Source organism: Amblyraja radiata, chromosome 3 (assembly GCF_010909765.2).
Source record: "Amblyraja radiata isolate CabotCenter1 chromosome 3, sAmbRad1.1.pri, whole genome shotgun sequence".
NCBI lineage: Eukaryota > Metazoa > Chordata > Chondrichthyes > Rajiformes > Rajidae > Amblyraja > Amblyraja radiata.
The window spans coordinates 34,391,124-34,412,258 of record NC_045958.1 but is presented as its reverse complement, the minus strand read 5'-3'; the positions used below and the strand labels follow the sequence as shown (position 1 = coordinate 34,412,258).

General features: G+C 40.7%; 1 protein-coding gene across 5 annotated transcripts in view; it reads right to left on the bottom strand.

Moving 5' to 3' along the window:
• Positions 1-21,135, bottom strand: part of pcsk5 (proprotein convertase subtilisin/kexin type 5) — a 270,823-nt gene that overhangs the window by 87,911 nt on the left and 161,777 nt on the right. For 2 of the 5 annotated variants that reach the window (XM_033017567.1, XM_033017569.1), the window contains exons 17-21: positions 19,514-19,598; positions 16,162-16,265; positions 11,919-12,051; positions 9,035-9,150; positions 1,365-4,697 (exon numbers count right to left, since the gene is read on the bottom strand). In XM_033017567.1, the coding sequence (XP_032873458.1) occupies positions 4,582-4,697; positions 9,035-9,150; positions 11,919-12,051; positions 16,162-16,265; positions 19,514-19,598 (554 nt within the window). In that variant the 3' untranslated portion in view covers positions 1,365-4,581. Of the gene's footprint in view, positions 1-1,364; positions 4,698-9,034; positions 9,151-11,918; positions 12,052-16,161; positions 16,266-19,513; positions 19,599-21,135 lie in introns of those variants that run through there. The other 3 variants (XM_033017565.1, XM_033017566.1, XM_033017568.1) reach the window with 2 other exon arrangements.

Below are 21,135 nucleotides of genomic sequence, written 5' to 3'. Positions count from 1 at the left end.
TGAGTACGAGTCAGGAGTCATGTTCCAGGTTTATATGTCATGTTAGGCCATATTTGGAGTAATGTGTGCAGTTCTAATTGCTCCAATGCAGGAAGGTCATTGAGGTTTTGGAAAGGGTGTAGAAGAGTTTACCAGAATGTTGCCTGGATATACAGATGGTAATAGCTAAAAAGGATTGGCTGGACAATCTTAGATTATTTTCTCTGGAACGTTGGAGGAAACCTGATAGACGTATATAAAAATATGAGAGGCATAGAATTGGATAGAAAAAATGTTTTTCCCCAGGGTGGAAATCCCAAAGGCTAAAGGGCATAGGTTTAAGAGGACAGGGGAAATGTGTGGGGAAGTTTTTATTTTACACAGAGTGGTGGGTGCCTAGAATGCACTGCCAGAGGTAATGGTGGAGGTAGATATGATAAGGAGATTTAAAAGACTTTTAGAGAGGCACATGGATATGCATGGAATATAGATGTGGATGGCATGCAAAAAGAGGAGTTTAATTTGGCATCATGTGGATCCAAGGGTCTGTTTCTGTGCTGTATTGTTCACCTAGGTGAATATAAATATTTGAGTAATATTTATTGATTTGCAGCTGAGAAATTGCTGCAACTAGAACATTTACCAAGGTGCCATTCTATTCATTTTAAAGTACACTGACTTTTACAATTACACAACTCATCCTTTGCTTAAGAATAATACATTTGGACTATATCTGAGAAAGGATGTGCCAGTTCTGGAGATGGTCCAGAGGTGGTTTACTAGAATGATCCCAGGATTAAGTGGGTTAACATATGGTGAGCGTTTGATGGCACTGGCCCTATACTCGTCGGAGTTTAGAAGAATGAGGGGGGACCTCATTGAAACGTACATAATAGTGAAAGGCTTGGATAGGGTGGATGTGGAGAGGATGTTTCCACTCGTGGGAGAATCTATGACTAGAGGTCATAGCCTCAGAATTAAAGGACATTTCTTTAGGAAGCCGAGGAGGAATATTTTTAGTCAGAGGGTGGTGAATCTGTGGAATTCTTTACCACAGAAGGCTATGGAAGCCAAGTCAATTGATATTTTTAAGGCAGAGATAGATAGATTATTGATTAGTATGACGTCAGGGCTTATGGGGAGAAGACAGGCGAATGGGGTTAGGAGGGAGAGATAGATCAGCCATGATTGAATGATAGACTAGATGGGCCAAATGGCCTAATTCTTTCCTTTAATCCTCTAATCCTTTCACGTAACCTTATGATGACATTATGCATGAATTTAGCAAACAATTAATTAATATGTCCTTAAAAAGGGTCAAAAGTGGATTATGTTTCCTCACCAATTAAAAAGTATTGCCATAATAATGTCACAGACATACGATGTTTGTATATAAAACATTTTTAAACTTTATTGAACTGATTTTAATGCTGCTTTCACTTTACAGTTAAAGCTATCAAACTACATAAACTTAAAACATAGAAAGCTCTTGCACACAGTGATATCCTAAACAAGATTTAACGATTCTTCTGAGACAGAAATATGAATTAAGGTTAATTTAATAGCAAAAATAAAATATGGAATTACACTGATTTTGGCCATTATCCAATACAACAGGACTACAATATTTTACACATCATGACTGAGCATTTTACACATGTACAGTAACTATCAGTAAAAGCAATCTTGAAATGAATGACATTGATACTAAAGCTAAATGTAAACCAGATTATCGCCTGTTTTATGGTATTGTTATTCGTTTTTGCTAGTAGTTGACAAAAAAATCTTTACAAACCATATCCATTATTATGAATACAGTGTACTTGCTTGAACAAATGAGACTTGTAATTATAACTTTTGGATATAAGACCAAGGTAGTACTTTAAAATGTTTTTAACAGTATTTTGGCTGATGCACATATCAGTTAATGGAGAGGGGGGATGAAATCAATGTGTTTATGCTAATGGAGATATAGACTATCTAAAATTCAAATAGGTCATCACTGATTAGATCAGTTCATAAATTGATCAGGCAAAAGAGAGGGATCCCTCAATCCATAGCTGATGATTAGCAGTTCATTGCAATGTGGGAATGTGCTTGCTCTGCATTTGTTGTGAAAGATCATATAAGGAATCGTCAAAACGATGGCCCAATTAAATGGCTATCATATACACCACCAAGCATGGTGCTAAAGTTGCAGGTGGGGGTGGGGTGGGCAAGAACTGTGGATAGGGTGCAGATTGCTATAGAAGGGAATAACAAGGATTACAGGAACCATGGCAGCTCAAAGATTTTTGTGGAAGTGGTGCATGTCTAAAGAAACAAGATCATAATCATTTAATTTTTAAGTTGGCAGAGCCCAATTTCAAGATCACTGCAGATGTCATAGAAAATTTAGAAAACATTTAGTGCACTGAAATGGGAAAACTACCCCTTTAATCAAATTCAAAATAAGCACCATTAACTGCAGAGGCGTAGTGGAGAGCACAAAAAAGGTACACGGTTACTTTTAAAATTCGTTGCATTTTTCTATCTTTATTCTTGTTATAAAAACTAAAATTCCAAATGGTACTTACAATTAATAAAATAGAAAAATTAATAAATGAAACCATTTGGTACCCATCTGTTACTGAAGAGTTTTCCACGCCCACAACATTAAAAAAAGTTGGTCTGCTATGTCAATTTGAGATTTAACCTGTACACTACAAATCCTTTACAACACAAATTCTTTAAAATTAAAGGAGATTTTCCAGCACATGTGCTGCAATCAAGTTTAGGTCATGATTGAACAGGGGTGGTAGGGAGATTACTGTGAGGTAGTGCCTGACTTCACCTAGAACCAACCAATTACATCTATTTCAATTTGAAGCACATGCTTTCATTACTGGGCCATCTTTCCTTGCCCATGAAAATGACAATTATTAATTCCACTGAAGATGAACTGCAGTTAAAGCATGCAAGCATCATGAAATACTCCGAGCATTGTTAGTGCAACAGACTGTGCTGTACATTAACTTCTATTAGTCTATTTCTATGGCCCAAACCTGAAGTGAAAAACACAAGCACCTGTAGCAACATGCAAGTTTTGTATTTAATTTAGCCCAAAGCTGAAGAGGCACACAAGCATGCAGTACACCCATGAACCTGAAATTATTTTCGTCTCGACTGACATGCTCCATCAGTCCATTCTACTCTCCATGTAAATAACAGAAAGCCCAGCTGTTTATCTGGGCGTGAGATCTGGAGTTTAGCAAAAAATGTAAAATAATCTATTACTCTGGCTGTGAAGTATCAATGTGAGCAGGATATACGAGCACAGAACGCTAATGAATGGGCTTGGTTAGATTACCTGCATCAATTTATCCAGATTCAATCCAAACGAAACTTGGTGTAAATAGAAGTGGGCCATAGATTTTTCTTTTGACGTTAATTTGTACACAAATCACGTTGAGCATGAGCAGCATTACTTAATTTGGTAATTTAGTTTAAAAAGGCCTGTATTAATCCTCGTCTACTAAAATATTAAGATCTACAATTCCAGAAAAATAAAATCTTCAAGTCACTTTTTAAACAGTAAAAGTGCTAAACATCCTAGAAAAGAGCAAGGCAAATAATAAGGAGAGTTGCAAATGAAGTATTATGCGGTGAGGAATTTGATTAGTGGAATGCATATTAATAATGCGCTTCTTGCATGCTGAAGATACATTTCAAGATGAACATTAAAAGAATTCTACCCTTCAGGCATTACAAGGTTAGGTTTTAAATGACAGTACTACTGCACACCAACAACTTGCTGACAGATGAAGTAAAAGGAAAGATTGCCGAGCGAAACTGCCACCCGTTTTGCATCAGCAAAACATTCAACCACAGTCATTACTCTATTGATACAAATGTCAGCAATTTCCACCACTATTACCACCATGATTACCATCAAATAAGCCATGACCAATATATTGCTACAGGCAGTATGTTAATAATGATGATTGAAAGCATAAACATACTGAACTTGATAAGTTATTACTGCAGAAGAGGTTTAGTGTGAGCATGCAGTATAGCATATTTTATGATATTTTTCAGCTGGAAAGAAGCATATTAGTGCTGAGTTACATACCTGTCCATACATATCTGGAATCATTCAATAAAGGTATTTGTGCATCTGCCTGGGTTTAAGCTTTAGTAAGTGTCCACTTCTAAAAGTAAACACCCATTCTGTAATCATGTAAACGACTCAATATTGTAGAAGACAACCAGTGAAGAAAATACTTCCCAAAAACAAACCATCAATTTATAGTGGGGCAGAGTGGGATTGGCAGGGAGATGGGCAGTAGAGGTCAGATCTCTTTTAAATAGGAAATTTGGCATTATACGCTTTGGTCAAAAAAGTAAAATACTGACAAGTTAGTTATTCCAGATGTCAGACGGTAAACACCCGAAGTGAAAGGTAGGTCTGTTGTAGTTGCTTCACCATTATAAGTTCTGTCACACAGTTCACCATCTCCTTGGAGGAGAAGGGTGGCTTTCTATTTTTTTTTTAATCTTAAAAGAATTTACATGTGTGCATACAGGAGCAAGGGGGAAGGGGAGAACCGTGTAGTTGTCCATTCAACCTTTGAGTGAACATGTTCTGCAACACAGTTGTTGAAGCACTTTCCGTTGGCAAAGGCTGTTCTTTTTCACCAGGACGCAGAAACTTCCCTCGGCCCACGATTCTTCCGTTGCTTTCCAGAGATCGGGATCACAGAGACAGGAGTTTGAAGGTTGAGGAGATGGAAGCAGAAGGACGAAGTGGATGATTGTCAGACAGGGCAGAAGGAGCCAGTCAAGAAGGTGACAGAAGCAATTATATTTTGTTCATCAGAGGTATCCAACAGGAAAGTGTTTTTATTCCATTTTTTGAAGGGGGAAAAAAGATCAAAGAGGAAGACATTAGAAAACAGCTCTTTAAAATATCATGAAAGTGAATCATAACCACAGACAAAAGATCTGTTTAATTACATTAAAGAAGGCAAAATAGGAATCTAGGGGGGAAAAAGGCATAAAATAACCAGCTGAAAACCTTACCTTTGTCATTGTAACAGATCAAGTTATACACAGAACACATTGTGAAAACACTTGTGGCCATTTAAAAAAGATCAACCACTATCAATAGGAATTTAATGTTTTCTATAGTGATCACAGAAATACATGTCTTAGACTTTGCAAAATTAACTCACAGGCCAGCACAATCCAGTTCGTAGACTAGAGGGGAATGTGCAGTAGCACTCACAAGGGTTCAATACAAAGGCACATTTTGACGGGGATGTACAAGGCACAAGTTCCAATCTGACAGAGGACATAAAACTCAGAAACATCTTGAACCTTAAGGAAGCTAATATTAGATAGTGGATAAAGGCAGGCTGTGGAACACAGAACATGCAGAACACACAGAATATGGTAGGCAGTGACTAGTGGGGTACCGCAAGGCTCAGTGCTGGGACCCCAGCTATTTACAATATATATTAATTATTTGGACGAGGGAATTGAATGCAACATCTCCAAGTTTGCGGATGACACGAAGCTGGGGGGCAGTGTTAGCTGTGAGGAGGATGCTGAGAGGCTGCAAGGTGACTTGGATAGGCTGGGTGAGTGGGAAAATGCATGGCAGATGCAGTATAATGTGGATAAATGTGAGGTTATCCACTTTGGTGGCAAAAACAGGAAAGTACACTATTATCTGAATGGTGGCCCATTAGGAAAAGGGGAGATGCAACGAGACCTTGGTGTCATGGTACACCAGTCATTGAAAGTCGGCATGCAGGTATAGCAGGCAGTGAAGAAAGCATGTTAGCATTCATAGCAAAAGGATTTGAGTATAGGAGCAGGGAGATTCTACTGCAGTTGTACAGGGTCTTGGTGAGACCACACCTGGAGTATTGCGTACAGTTTTGGTATCCTAATCTGAGAAAAGACATTCTTGCCATAGAGGGAGTACAGAGAAGGTTCACCAGACTGATTCCTGGGATGGCAAGACTTTCATATGAAGAAAGACTGGATAGACTCGGCTTGTACTCGCTAGAATTTAGAAGATTGAGGGGGGATCTTATAGAAACTTACAAAATTCTTAAGGGGTTGGACAGGCTAGATGCAGTAAGATTGTTCCCGATGTTGGGGAAGTCCAGAACAAGGGGTCACAGTTTAAGGATAAGGGGGAAATCTTTTAGGACCAAGATTAGAAAAACATTTTTCACATAGAGAGTGGTGAATCTCTGGAATTCTCTGCCACAGAAGGTAGTTGAGGCCAGTTCTTTGGCTATATATAAGAGGGAGTTAGATGTGGCCCTTGTGGCTAAAGGGATCAGGGGGTGTGGAGAGAAGGCAGGTACAAGATACTGAGTTGGATGATCAGCCATGGTCATATTGAATGGCGGTGCAGGCTCGAAGGGCCGAATGGCCTACTCCTGCACTTATTTTCTATGGTTCTATGCGATAACATTTAATACAGAAGAATGCAAAGTGCTCCACTTCCGTAAGAATGAAAGGCACAGGTTAGTGGAATAGTTCTAGGAAGTCCACAGGAGCACAGGTCTGGTGGAAGGATTGCAAACATTCTTCACAGTGACAAGGATAGTTATATGAGCTTTATAAATGGGGGGGCGCTATGATAAAGAAACCTTGATGAGTATCACACACACTTGTGTGTTACACTTCAGAATAGATGTCTCAGAGGCTGCAGAAATTAACTAAAATAGTTCTAAGAATGTGGATAATTTGACAAGCTGGGACTGTTCTCCTTGGAGAAAATAAGATCAGACAGAGAGTGAAAATTATGATGGATAAAGTTACAGATGGGTCAAGAACCAGGAGTCAGCGTTATGGAGATTTGGAAATATAACCAAAAGTAGTGCAAGAGGAACCATTTAAAAAAAAATTAGGAATAGAATTTTAAATCCATTGTGAGGGAACGAGCGGGTGAGATTTGAATCTCATATTATGATCAAAATGGCACAAAGGAAATGAGAAATTTGGTTCATTTATAGAAAATGCAAAGGGAAGGAATAAAATCAATGGTAACGTTATGAATTTTGTGGTGGGGAAGATTTGGAACTGTGCAAGCTACTGCATTGTGGCGGAAGGGAACTGGACAGGTAGGCTGTTGTCAAACCTGTCAAGGCTTCAGGCAGTCAGAGAAGAATAAGGATGGGTAACTTCTTATAATCAAGTAGGATATCCTCTAACTATCCTGAGACTGTCTCCATACAGTAACAGTGACAGAAACACGTTTGGAGCGTTTCCAAACAAGGAGTTCCATTAAAGATGCACAAGCTTTAGAGGCAAAGCATGTCCAAGGAATTTTAGGATTGGTGTTGGTAATTAGAAAAGATGGAATTCAAGTTCAAGGGTTATTAAAAAAATAAGAAAATCAGGGCAAGGTTACCATGAGTTCTGCACCTGCAGAAATGGAACTGTGAAATTTATGAATGAATCTGTGAGGTTATTTGGGTGCCTAGCAGTTGAGTAAAATAAAGTCAAAGAGGAAGAAGGTGGTCTCAAAAGCAAAATGAGTTTGAAGTAAGTATATGGCATATCTGAGCTAAACCAGTTTGTGAAATGTACAGTTTCTGCACTCCTTGGATTTAACAGAATGGTGATGAGGGCTGCCTGTTGGGGAATGATTTAGAATGTACAAAAATAATTGAAATTAAAATAAAAATAATTTTTTTAATAATAAATAAATAAAAATAATCAATGAAAATAGTAATTGAATTGGATTATGGAAAATGTGGTCAGAGTTCAGTGGCTGCAGAAATCTTGGTGATTTGGTGGATCAAAGATAGGCAGCTGGGAAATTGAAAGAGTAGTTCAAAGTGGGTCAGGACAATTTCATTTCCCTGCATGAAACAGGAAGAAGTTAAGATCAGAAGAAGTATGTGGGTGGGGAATAAGACGAGGAAATGAATGGAGATGGGCTTAACTATATTTATGATAATGATGAGAGTTGAGCCATGTGAGTTAGGGCTGATCATGAACACGTGTTGGGATTTCATACGAAATGAACCATGAAGACCAGGAGGGTCAACAGAAGTTCACAGCAATATTCCAACCCCCTCCATTTGACAGTCATCCATTCTATATTTCTCCTGCACCACCATTTTTTTGTTTATTTCAGATGCTAAGTTATAACGCTGTCCAAAACCTTTTGTTCTTCAAATTAGGCAATGTAAAATATGATCGTGCCCACTGCTTTCACGGGTGTTTTAACCCTCAATTCCCGACAAATATTCAACAATCCCAAAATTAAGGGAAAAAATCCAAATATTTGGGTGACACAGGCCAGCTGTCCAATGCTGCCGATTTACCACACCCACCAAGCCTGAAAACCTTGATCCTCATCTTGCATTCGGATTCTTACACATTTCGCAACAGTTTGGACACTAAAATGCCGAGCTGAGTTTTCACCTGTGGAGCCCGAGGCAAAGCGCAGATACCCAGTCTCAAATTCAATTGAAAAAGCAAAGAGCCGAGGCATTCCTGCCCTCGTGACTTCTACCATACCAGTTAACACGTTTATCCACCAATTTATTAATTAGCGTTTACTTTCCCCCTCACACACTACACGTGTGCCTCTAGTAAATCAACAAAGTAATCTAAAATAAAATGAATAGGCTGCTGTTGTTCATCGTTTAGGCGTGCACACAATGATCGGCTTTTGGGCCAGTGAATGGATGACTAGTAGCCTGTCCAAAGACAACATGCACATTCAAGAGATGAATGGAGTGGGTGGGAGGGCTAATTTGTATGCAAGTGGCATAAATCAAATTCAAACATCATTGTCAAATGCCAAAACCCTGGCCTGAGAGCTGGACTAAAAACACCCTCATTATTAGCTGACAGGGAGATTGATAGTTACATAGAGGCTCTTTGAAACTAAAATATAAATTAAACTACAAACTAGGAACCATTCATATTTAAAGATGTTTTCAAATAACATTGAAGTCTCCTCAATGCATCCAGATGAAGTGATTTTCTCTACCCCCCTCAGTACTTCCAACAAAAAAAAAGATCTCTGATTACTCACCATCTTTACAAACGGTGCCAACCACACAGAGTCCCCCCTCAAGGTTGTATCCAGTGCGACAGGAGCTACAGTTCCTTTCACCATGGCCAATACAAGTTAAACAGCTCGGATCACACCTTGAGGAATAAATATATTTTGTTTAAAAATTCCATAAATGCTTTCTTGTAGCAAATACAAGATAAACAATAGACAATAGACAATAGGTGCAGGAGTAGGCCATTCGGCCCTTCGAGCCAGCACCGCCATTCAATATGATCATGGCTAATCATCCCCAATCAGTACCCCGTTCCTGCCTTCTCCCCATATCCCCTGACTCCACTATTATTAAGAGCCCTATCTAGCTCTCTCTTGAAAGTATCCAGAGAACCTGCCTCCACTGCCCTCTGAGGCAGAGAATTCCACAGGCTCACCATTCTCTGTGAGAAAAAGTGTTTCCTCGTCTCCGTTCTAAATGGCTTACTCCTTATTCTTAAATAAGGAATAAACACGAGAAAAAGCATGGGAATATTTTTAAATTGTTAGTGTATAAATATAATTCAGAGGGCAAATGACAGCAACACAATACTCTACACAACTGGCTCAAATCCACATCATGAAAATTATTTTTTTGTTAAAGATTGCACATTCAATATTCATGGTGTCAAGCCATTAATCTGCAGGAGTCTGCCTTCAGTGTTATGCCCCACCTAGATGTACCTATTCCTGCCCCCTCCCCCTCCCCCACATTATTTATTCTAGCTTCCCCATTACAACTCCAATCCTTTTGTCTCACGTCTTCTATATTTTCATCTCATGCCGTTGTCCAACCATCTGCCTATAAAAAAGCACATCCTCACATTTATCAACCTATTATCTGCCAGGCTTAGCCATGCCCCTCCCTTCTTCCAACTTTCTTTCCACACAACCCAATTAGTCTGAAGAAGGGTCCCAACTCAAAATTCCTATTCCTCATTCCCCCATCCCTGGAGTTCATTTGACTTCCTCTTTAATAAATATGACACTTTTCCATTAGAAAGCAGCAGTGACTTTTGCTTCAATGTTCTCAGTTGCAAAGCATTCCTACCTCAAGATTCATATTATTAAAAACACTGACTGTTGCTCCCCTCAGAGCTGAAGAGGTAAACAACTTTGCAGGACAAAATGCTCTAATTTTACTCACTGTTTATAAATCCTCTTGCTATTCTCTAAAATTCTTAAGGGGTTGGACAGGTTAGATGCAGGAAGATTGTTCCCGATCTTGGGGAAGTCCAGAACAAGGGGCCACAGTTTAAGGATAAGGGGGAAATCTTTTAGGACCGAGATGAGGAAAACATTTTTCACGCAGTGGTGAATCTCTGGAATTCTCTGCCACAGAAGATAGTTGAGGCCAGTTCATTGGCTATATTTAAGTGGGAGTTAGATGTGGCCCTTGTGGCTAATGGGATCAGGGGGTATGGAGAGAAGGCAGGTACAGGATACTGAGTTGGATGATCAGCCATGATCATATTGAATGGCGGTGCAGGCTCGAAGGGCCGAATGGCCTACTCCTGCACCTATTTTCTATGTTTCTATGTTTCTATAAACACAGACAAGAGAATGTTTAGACAGTATTGGATGCTTATTGGTAGTGTTTCATTTATTTTTGGATGCACAGGTTCTCATAGTTAAGACTATGCTAATGTTATTAGGAAAGTGTTAGAATAAATTACCAATGACTAGGTCTGGGAATATTTCATATTCAGAATCTTAAATAAACCAAGAAATAAATATTTCAGTTCACACACTGGAATTTAATTTGTCATTCAGCATTAAAATTCTAGACATTGCCAGAAGAATCATCAGATGTAGAATACTTTGGGGCTTTGAGGTTGAGAGATTATGTATTAATGCACATTTAAAAAAAAGTAGATGCAAGAGATTTGTGTAAATGTCGATTTTGAGTTAAAAACAATTATGAAATCACGATTATAAATGATTGTTTCCATGCATCTAATAAAACTGGCCTTCAGTAGAGGAAGTAACAACAAGTAATATACAAAGTGCTGGAGTAACTCAGTGGGTCAGGTAATATCCGCGAAAGGAATGGACAGAAGATACTTCAGGTCATGACCTTTATTTGGACTAAATGTAATGTGCTCCACTAAAGGACACTAATAGCCCTGTCCCACGGTACGAGTTCATTCCAAGAGCTCTCCCGAGTTTAAAAAAAATTAAACTCGTGTAAGCATGGAGAATGAACGTAGCGGGTACGTCGGAGCTCGGGAACGTCTCTTAGCGCTAGCGGCAGGTACTCGGGAAGTCTCGCTAACGGCAGGTAAGCAAAGGAAGACTCGTGAAGATTTTTCAACGTGATGAAAAATGTCCACGAGAGCCCCGAGTACCGACGAGTGGCCATTACCGTAAATCTCCGAGTTTGAATCAGGGCAAACTCGGGAGAACTCTTGGAATGAACTCGTACTGTGGGACAGGGCTTTAAGTGCTGGAGTAACTCAACTAGTCAAGCAGCATCTTTGGAGAATATGGGTAGGTGGCATTACAGGTTGGAATTCCTTCTTCAGACCTGACCCCAAACATCACCTAATCATTGTCTCCAGAGATGCTGCCTGACCTGTTGTTACTTCAGCCCTTTGTGTCCTTTTGTGTAACCAACATTTGTTGTTCCTTGTTTCTATACTCTAATGTTCTCAAGTAACTATTTTCAGAAACCATGATTTTGAACTGATTGCAGACTCCTTATTCACCAATGTGTTATTTGAAGATAATTCAATATATTCCTTCATGGATAGCCAGAAAGAGCAAGAGGAAGATTAACGCAGATGTGCAAAGCTTACTCAAAAAGTTGGAAGGGCACTTAAATACTTTGAAATCATTACTTGAAAGTATTAAAAGGAAAATAATTACTTGCCTCCTGCAGGTCTTTTCTCCATATTCAGATGGCTGGTCCGTGTAGTAACCAATGCTACTACAGCTTGACACACATCTCCATTCCTCCAGGTAATAATTTGCAATACACTGTGTACAGGAATCTTGCCGTGGTCCTGCAATACATAATATGGAGAGGGCAGGAGAATGGGGTTAGGAGGGAGATAGATTAGCCTTGATGGAATGATGGAGTAGACTTGATGGCCCGAATGGCCAAATTCTACTACTATCACTTATGACCTTATGAATATCGTTAGTTGGAAAGCACAAGTTGCTAAGATTTTACAATTCTTGCATCATCTAACCTTTGAAGTATTGCAGTACTTCAGACAGTGACATTCCTATCCTACAAAGATAGAATGCATGTAACTATTACAATTGTCCTAATATATTCCTATTGCATTTACAATTGAGGGTGTCGGGAATTATGGAGAGAAGGCAGGGAAATGGAGTTGAGAGGGAAAGATACTGTAGATCTGGCATGATTGAATGGCGGAATAGACTTAATGGGCCAAATGGCCTAAGTCTGTTCCTATAAATTATGAACTACATTCCCAATCAATGGTCATCTTATGAAGCAAATTATGTAATAGACATGGTAATTACTACACAATAATGGAAATCAGCTTAATTTATTACAGATAACGGCAATCAATTTTCATTTTGGATACACATAGATTTGATTATATTGTGCTAGTGTATCTGTTTGCTTGGCAAATTTCTGCTCTTCCTTTGAAATATACAAATAACTTGAATAAACATTGAACCGGCCACATAACTTATTTTGGCTGGAGATTGGAGGTCAAATTTTGTCAGGGTGATCTCTGATAACATGCCATTCAACTGTGATCGACTACATTTCATGTTCCAGCAATCCCCCGGCAATAACAGCACCAGAAGCAAAGCAAATTAGGTCAAGAACAGGCCATTTACCGTAGTTTACTCATTCATTCAGGCATCAGATCTCTACTTCCTGCATTGCAGTATCTTGTGATCACAGAGAACCACATACTCTCTCAGTACACTTCCAAAGCAAAGATATGGTCTTTAAATGAGTACAGGAGGTGGATGCTTCCAAGCACCTTTTCCCACTTATATGTACCTCAACCAGAATTTGTCAATTCCATGATTACATATTACATATTTGCAACAAAAGTCTCACTTTTCAAACTGATACTGTTGTAGATAAAACATTGACCTTCCTTCACTATGGTGCTACTAACACAACGCTCAGCAAAAATGGATTCAGAGGAAAGCATTAGTAATATTTTAATGTCAGTCATAATGAGTTAATGTCAGCGTGCCACAACTGTGCTCACCTCCTACAGGCAGCTATTTACCTGGAGCTGCAAACACAGATTTCCTGTTACTGCAAGCCTGAATTATTTGCTTTGCAGGGCATGAAAATCACGTCCAAAGTTAAAGGTTTCAGGAGGTTTATTTACGCTCTGCCTCAGCTTCAGTGATTTCCGTGTTGTTGTGAACTCTCATCCACAAAATGCTGAAGTTATCTCCACACTGCAGACTGGTGACCCATCAGAAGGATTCGATTAACTGCATTTAATTGCAAACAGAAACCCATCCACATGCTGGATAGGAATCAACTCTGGGCCCCCAAGGTGATAATCCAAACCTACAGTATTTGTTGTGTGGGTTCATGTAAAAACATTTAACTCGCCAACAGATGGAACATCATTTATCAGTTTAAATCTTTACTCTTCGTTATTCAGGATGTCTCCAAGCGATTACAGAACATTCTCAAGGGGAAGGGTGAGCAGCCGGAAGTTGTTGTGCACATTGGCACAAATGACATGGGTCGGAAAAGGGATGAGGTCCTCTGAAGTGAATACAGGGAGTTAGGCAGAAGATTAAAAAGCAGGACCCCAAGGGTAGTAATCTCCAGATTACTCTCAGTGCCACGTGCTAGTGAGGCTAGAAATAGATAAGATGAACGCAAGGCTCAGGAGCTGGTGCAGCGAGCAGAGATTTAGATGCTTAGACAATTGGGATCCCTTTTGGGGCAAAGATGACCAGTACACGAGGGACGTGTTACATCTGAACCAGAGGGCATCCAATATCATTGCAAGGTTGGTTGCTACTGCTACTCGATAGGGTTTAAACTAGAGAGGCAGGGGGGTGGTAACCAGAGCATGTGGTCAGAAATTGGAAATTGGTGATGGGAAGGCAGGGATAGATGAAGGAATATGGTGACGCTGATGGGCTGAAGTGTTTATTTCAATGCGAAGAGTATTGTGGAGAGAGCAGATGAACTTGACACTGGATCGGTGCTTAGGATTATGATGTTGTGGCCATTGCAGAAACATGGTTGCGAGAGGGACACGATTGGCAGTTCAATGCTCCAAGTTTTGGATGTTTTGGATATGATCCAGAGGGAGGCAAGAGGTGGAGAAGTAGCACTGCTAATCGGGGAGACTGTCACGGCGGCACTCAGAGGACATACTGGCAGGTTTGTCTGCTGAGGTGACAAGAATGTAGCTTAGAAATAAGAATGGTGCAAGCACCCTGACAGAAGTGTGCTTGGTGGCCCCCCAAATGGGAGATAGAGGAACAGATTTGTAGACAGATTTCCCAGAGATGCCTAAATAACAGGGTTGTCTTAGTGATGGACTTCTAACTTCCCCAGAATTGACTGGGACTTGCTCAGAATTTGTGAAATGTATTCAAGAGGGTTTCTTGAAACAACATGTAGATAGTACAACCCGAGAATTCCCTCATGGGTTGTGAGCATTGTTTGAGTTTTACAGATATTTAAGGGCCAATTAACCTACAAACCCACATGTCTGGGATATGGCAGATAACCGGAGCACCTGGAGGAAACCTACACGGTCGCAGGGAGAACATGCAAACTCTACACAGACAGCACCCAGTCAGGAATGTTTGTTCAGGTCTCTGGAACTGAGGCAGCGGCTCTCTCTGCTGCACCACTGAGCCACAGGTACTCCGGATTCCTCTTACATCCCAAGAATGAACAAGTTTGTTGGTTAATTTGCCACTAAATTGCTTTTGGAGTGTAGAGAGCGGATACAAAGTGGGATAACATAGAACTATTATGAATAGGTGATTGATGGCTGGTATGGACTCGGTGGGCCAAAGGGCCTGTTTCCATGCTGTGTTTTTCAATCACTCAAAAAATATCAATACGACAGTTACCCGATAAACTTTTTTTTAATGTGACATTACCAGAGGGATAACAAATGGGCAGGACAGCAGGGCTTATCCCTAATCTTCCTTAAGCCCTGTGATCTTCAACTCGAGAGAACCCAAATAACCTGAATTTAATGTCTCAGCTGAAAACATTTAAATTATGCAGAACGACTTCAATGCTGGCGTGTCAACCTGGATTTGTGTGTTTCAATCTCATAGCAGACTGGAACATAACCTTCTGATCTGATCTAAAAATACCAGCAACCAACCCAAGTGTAACCAGAAGCTTGTGGTTGGACATGTGCAAAAGACAATTGTGAACAAAGCGTTCAAAGGAGAGGAAAGAATGGGAACAGTTAGGGAAGGGAACTGGTTCAGATACAGCCCAAGTTATAGTCAGATTGTCTATATAGCAATCTGCAGGCAATAACATGGAATATTTACCTCTATAAAATCATTGTAAGTATAAGATGCAAAAATGTTGACCAGATAATTTGGTGGATATTGTTGTGAAGGACCTTGCACCTGTGCACAGGCTTTACACAATGTAAACCAGTTTAGTTATGGTGACATTTGTGGAGAAGAGTGGGGAATGAAGAGGGAAGAATGAAATAAACATCAACTAGACTGTACAGAGGTGGAAAGGGGAAGCAAAAGGACAAAGTAAGCATTTACTCAGGAAAGGTGAAATCTGCTTGACAGGCGAACACCTGTATTTTTGAAACTGAAATAAGGTGATAAAAATGCAACAGAGTCAAAGATAGACACAAAAGACTGGAATAACTCAGCAAGGCAGGCAGCTTCTCTGGAGACAAGGAATGGGTGAGGGTCGAGATTCTTCTTCAGACAATTATGCTCAACACAATATTTAGCTTGCAATAGAAAATATTGATTTGTCTGAAGAAAATAAATGAAGACAATATAATGGCAGAAGCACTGCACACAAACACCAAACAACTGGTCCATTTGGATCAGTGAAACAGGGAAAACCAACCATCTCAATGCTCCTTGTCCCCTCCAAAATGAAGCAGAACATGTATGGATGAATGTAGCAAATTTACCTGCACAAGCTGTACAAGACGAGGGACACCGCTCACATTCCCTGCTCTGGGAATCAAAGTAAGTTCCAGTTTCACAGTTTAAGACGCACTTTGCTCCCTGCAACCTAATCAAGACAAGGAAGACATGTTACTCAACGCAGAGACAACAGTGAAACACAACAAAGTATTTAAGGGCTGGGAAATAAAAACAGAGTCAAAGTTTTCAAACTGGAAAGTCAGTGCCAGCCACCTAGGAGGGCTGAGGTTGGTAAAGTTAGAACGTTGGTGTGATTGAATTGTTTTATTCAATGTTTATTTTTGGAGAACAGGAGGGAGGAAGTTACAGGAAAAAAAATTCTCGTGTATGTGTGGCAAGAAGTGGTTTAGGAATCTTTGGCGGGATGTCCGAGTCTGCATGCTAAAAATGTAACAATTCCATGTGTGACAATAATACAGACATCCAAATTAAATGAGATTATGGAATCAAAAGAGAAGATTATCATCAACAATCTGGATCCCATATTCAATATCCTCATGTGGGAACTTACAATTTTAGATTTCATTAGGACACAAAAAATGGAAGCTTTATTGTCACTTTCCTTCACATTGTTACTTAGCAGTCTGTGCATTAAACCTAGTCTTCTGTGCCTCAGAGCTCCCGTGGATTTTGAAGCAACAGCAACAAAGAGAAGCAGGAGAAAGCACTGATTGGCTCTAGCCCGAGTGGGAGGAGAGATAGAAGTGAGTCAGAGGGGGAAAACAGTTGAAAAGGAGAGGCAAAGCACAGGCAGACTTAACTCAGAGCTCCTGTGGATTATGAAGCAACAGCAACAAAGAGGAGCAGGAGAAAGCACTGATTGGCTCTAGCCCGAGTGGGAGGAGAGTTAGAAGTGAGTCAGAGGGGGAAAACAGTTTAAAACGGAGGAATTTGGTTTGTAAATTGGTAAATTAGGAGATTTATCAGTCAATATAAGCAGGACGGCTCTTAGGGAGTGGCCTTGTGAGGGAAGTGCCCTGTGAGAAAAGTGCGAGCCTTATCGAGAGTCTTGTGAGTAAAGTGTGAGTATCTGGCTCGAGTGCCTTCAGCGAGGAGGCTGAGGAGAGGAGGCTACGCAAAACGCTGGAGAGAGAGAGAGACGAAAGAAGGAGCTGTCAAGCAAGCTGATTCAGTGTGATGCTTGCAGTATACGGGAGGTCAAGGACACTGCTGATGCCTCTGGCTGCTACAAATGTGAGAAGTGCATCCAGGTACAGCTCCTGAAGGACCGTGTTGGGGAACTGGAGAAGCAAGAGGATGACCTCAGGTTCGTCCGAGAAACTGATTCCTTCCTCAACAAGTCCTACAGTAAGATTATTACACCTAAGGTACTGGAAGAGAGAAGGTGGGTGACTGAGAAAGGGAGGGAAACATGGAATGCAAAGGTCATCGGGTGTTGTACCTCTTGTGAACAGGTTCACCCACTTCTGTCGGGACAGAAGACGTTATCACACTGAGCGGCGCACTGGCTTGCGAAGCAAAAAGGGATGTTGAGCCAAAACCAAAGAGGCCAACGTCAGGCAACGCCATTGTAGTTGGAGACTCCATTGTGAGAGGTACGGAAAGGGGATTCTGCAGGAACAGACGGGATTCGAGGATGGTGTGCTGCCTTCCTGGTGCCAGGATCCAGAATGTCACGGACAGAGTGCAGAAAATCCTCAAGGGCAAAGGTGAACAGCCAGAAGTGGTAGTGCATATCGGTACAAACGATGTCAGAAAGAAGGGGATGAATATTCAGCAAATTGACTTTAGAGAGCTCGGAAAAATGCTGAAAAGCAGGACCTCCAGGGTTGTTTTCTCTGGTTTGCTTCCAGTTCCTCGTACTGGCGATAGCAGGAACAGGGAGATACGGGACCTGAATGTGTGGCTGAGGAACTGGTGCAGGGGGCAGGAATTTAGATTCTTAGACCACTGGGATCTGTTTTTGGAGTAAGGAGGAACTGTACAAAAGGGACGGATTTCATCTTAACAGGTGGGGGACCAGCATCTGGCAGGCAGGTTTGCCACTGCTACATGGGTGGTTTTAAACTGAATAAGGGGGGTGGGGTGTCAAATGGGATAGTCGAGGATGGAGTTAACGGGAAAGAGAGTAAAGGGATGGTTAGTGACCCAAGAATTAACGGGAAAGGAAGCTCACAAAGGGATAGGAGAGTATGGCCAAGTGCAATAGGGATCGATGTGAAAGGTGAGGTGCGTAAGGAATTACAAGTATTGTATATTAATGCGCGATGTATAAGAAGTAAAGTAGATGAGCTTGAGGCTCAGTTAGAGGTTGGTAGATATGACATTGTGGGGATTACTGAGATATGGCTGCAGGAGGATCGGGCCTGGAAACTTAATATTCAGGGTTATACATCCTATAGAAAGGACAGGCGGGGGGGGGGGGGGGGGGGGGGGGGGGTAGCTCTGCTGGTGAGGGATGGAATTCAGTCCCTTGCGAGGGAAGACATAGGGACTGACGAGGTAGAGTCACTGTGGATTGAGTTGAGGAATTGTAAAGGCAAGAAGACACTAATTGGTGTTATCTACAGACCCCCAAATAGTAGCCCGGATGTAGGGTGTAAGTTGCAGCAGGAGTTAAAACTGGCATGTAACAAAGGTAATGCCACTGTGGTTTTCAATATGCAGGTAGACTGGGAAAATCAGGTTGGTTCAGGACCCCAAGAAAGAGAGTTTGTAGAATGCCTCCGAGATGGATTCTTAAAGCAGCTTGTAATGGAGCCGACCAGAGAAAAGGCAATTCTGGATTTAGTGTTGTCCAATGAACCAGATATGATAAGAGAACTCGAGGTAAAGGAACCGCTTGGAGGTAGTGATCATAATATGATTAGTTTTAATATGTGGTCATACATACCAAAATGGACTACAAGGCAAATGTTCTTACATGCTCAGACTGGTTGACTTTCAACATAAAGTTAAACTTCTGTAAAATAAACTTGGACTAATTGTGATAACAGGACTACAGATTACATCAATTTGAAGATTTCCATACTTATTCAAGAATACTTTAAAATTACTTGGACGTACTTGACAGGACTGACTATACATTGAGGGGTGTCAAGGGTTATGGGGAGAAGGTGGTAGAATGGGGTAAGGAGGGAGAAATAGTTCTGCCATATTTGAATGGCGCAGTAGACTTGATGGGCCGAATGGCCTAATTCTGTTCTTATCACTTATGACCTTATGAATGGTGGAATTTAGCTGGAGAGCTCTGTTTTCTCACTGGCACAGACACCATGGGCTGATTGGCCTTCTTCTGTAAGTTTTCTATGACCTCCGAGGCATGATATTGCTCAGCTCTCTCCATCCTATTCCTTTCATGTGCAATGTTCTTACCTCCAACCTGACATGCATTCTGTACAGTGGTGGAATGCACTACATTTCCTGCAGCCTTCACTACATCTTCTGCACACGTTGTCACCTAAGAAAAATACAAGATTACATATAATGCAGCAAAATTCAGAAGACAAACTTGAAAATTATGACTAGACAATGAGATTTTTTCTGACGCTGTATCTGAATATGTCTATTTATTTAACTTTTCCTGGTTCTAATGAGAGATCATTGACCCAAAACATTGGTTCTTCTCGAATGCTGTCTGACCTCTTGAATATCTCCACGAATTTCTGTTTCTATTTCAAGGAAGTCAAGGAAAGTATAAAACTAAAAGATTAGTTGCAAAGATTAATGGGAAGTCAGATTGGGAAGCTTTCAAAGAACAACAGAAGAGAACTAAAAAAGCAATACGGGGAGAAAAGATGAAATACGAAGGTAAGCTAGCGAATAATATAAGATAGCAAGAGTTTCTTCAGTTATATAAAGATTAAGAAAGAGTCAAGAGTGGATGTTGGGCTGCTGGACAATGATGCAGGAGAAGTGATAATGGGGAATAAAGAAAAGACAGAGGAGTTGAATAACGTTTTTGCATCAGTCTTCACGTCGGAAAACACCAGCAATGTGACAGAAATTCAAGAGAGTCAGAGGATGGAAGTTAGTGGAGTGGCTTTACTAGGGAAAAGGTGATTGGGAAGCTGAAAGGGCTGAAGGTGGATAAGCCACCTGGATCAGATGGACTGCACCCTAGTGTTCTGAAAGAGGTGGCTTTAGAGATTGTGGAGGAATTAATAGTAACATTTCAAGTATAGTATTTCAAGTATCATATTTTGAGTATAGGAGCAGGGAGGATCTACTGCAGTTGTACAGGGCCTTGGTGAGACCACACCTGGAGTATTGTGTACAGTTTTGGTCTCCTAATCTGAGGAAAGACATTCTTACCAGAGAAGGTTCACCAGACTGTTTCCTGGGATGTCAGGACTTTTATATGAAGAAAGACTGGATAGACTCGGTTTGTACTCGCTAGAATTTAGAAGATTGAGGGGAAATCTTATAGAAACTTACAAAATTCTTAAGGGGTTGGACAGGCTAGATGCAGGAAGATTGTTCTCGATGTTGGGGAAGTCCAGAACAAGGGGTCACAGTTTAAGGATAAGGGGGAAGTCTTTTAGGACCGAGATGAGAAAAAACATTTTTCACACAGAGAGTGGTGAATCTGTGGAATTCTCTGCCACAGAAGATAGTTGAGGCCAGTTCATTGGCTATATTTAAGAGGGAGTTAAATGTGGCCCTTGTGGCTAAAGGGATCAGGGGGTATTTCAAATAGTTGACTACTGCTCTCAATCAATGTTGTCAATTATATTAACATACCAAGTGCTGTGCAAAAATCTGTGATTATGCTGGGACCTCTGCATATATAAATGACATGGATATAAATGTAAGGTAGACACAAAATACTGGAGTAACTCTGAAGAAGGATCTCGACCCAAAACGCCACCTATTCCTTCTCTCCGGAGATGCTGCCTGTCCCGCTGAGCTACTCCAGCATGTTGTGTTTATGTTCAATTTAAACCAGCATCTGCAGTTCTTTCCTACTGGATATAAATGTGATGGGCTGTTGAGTA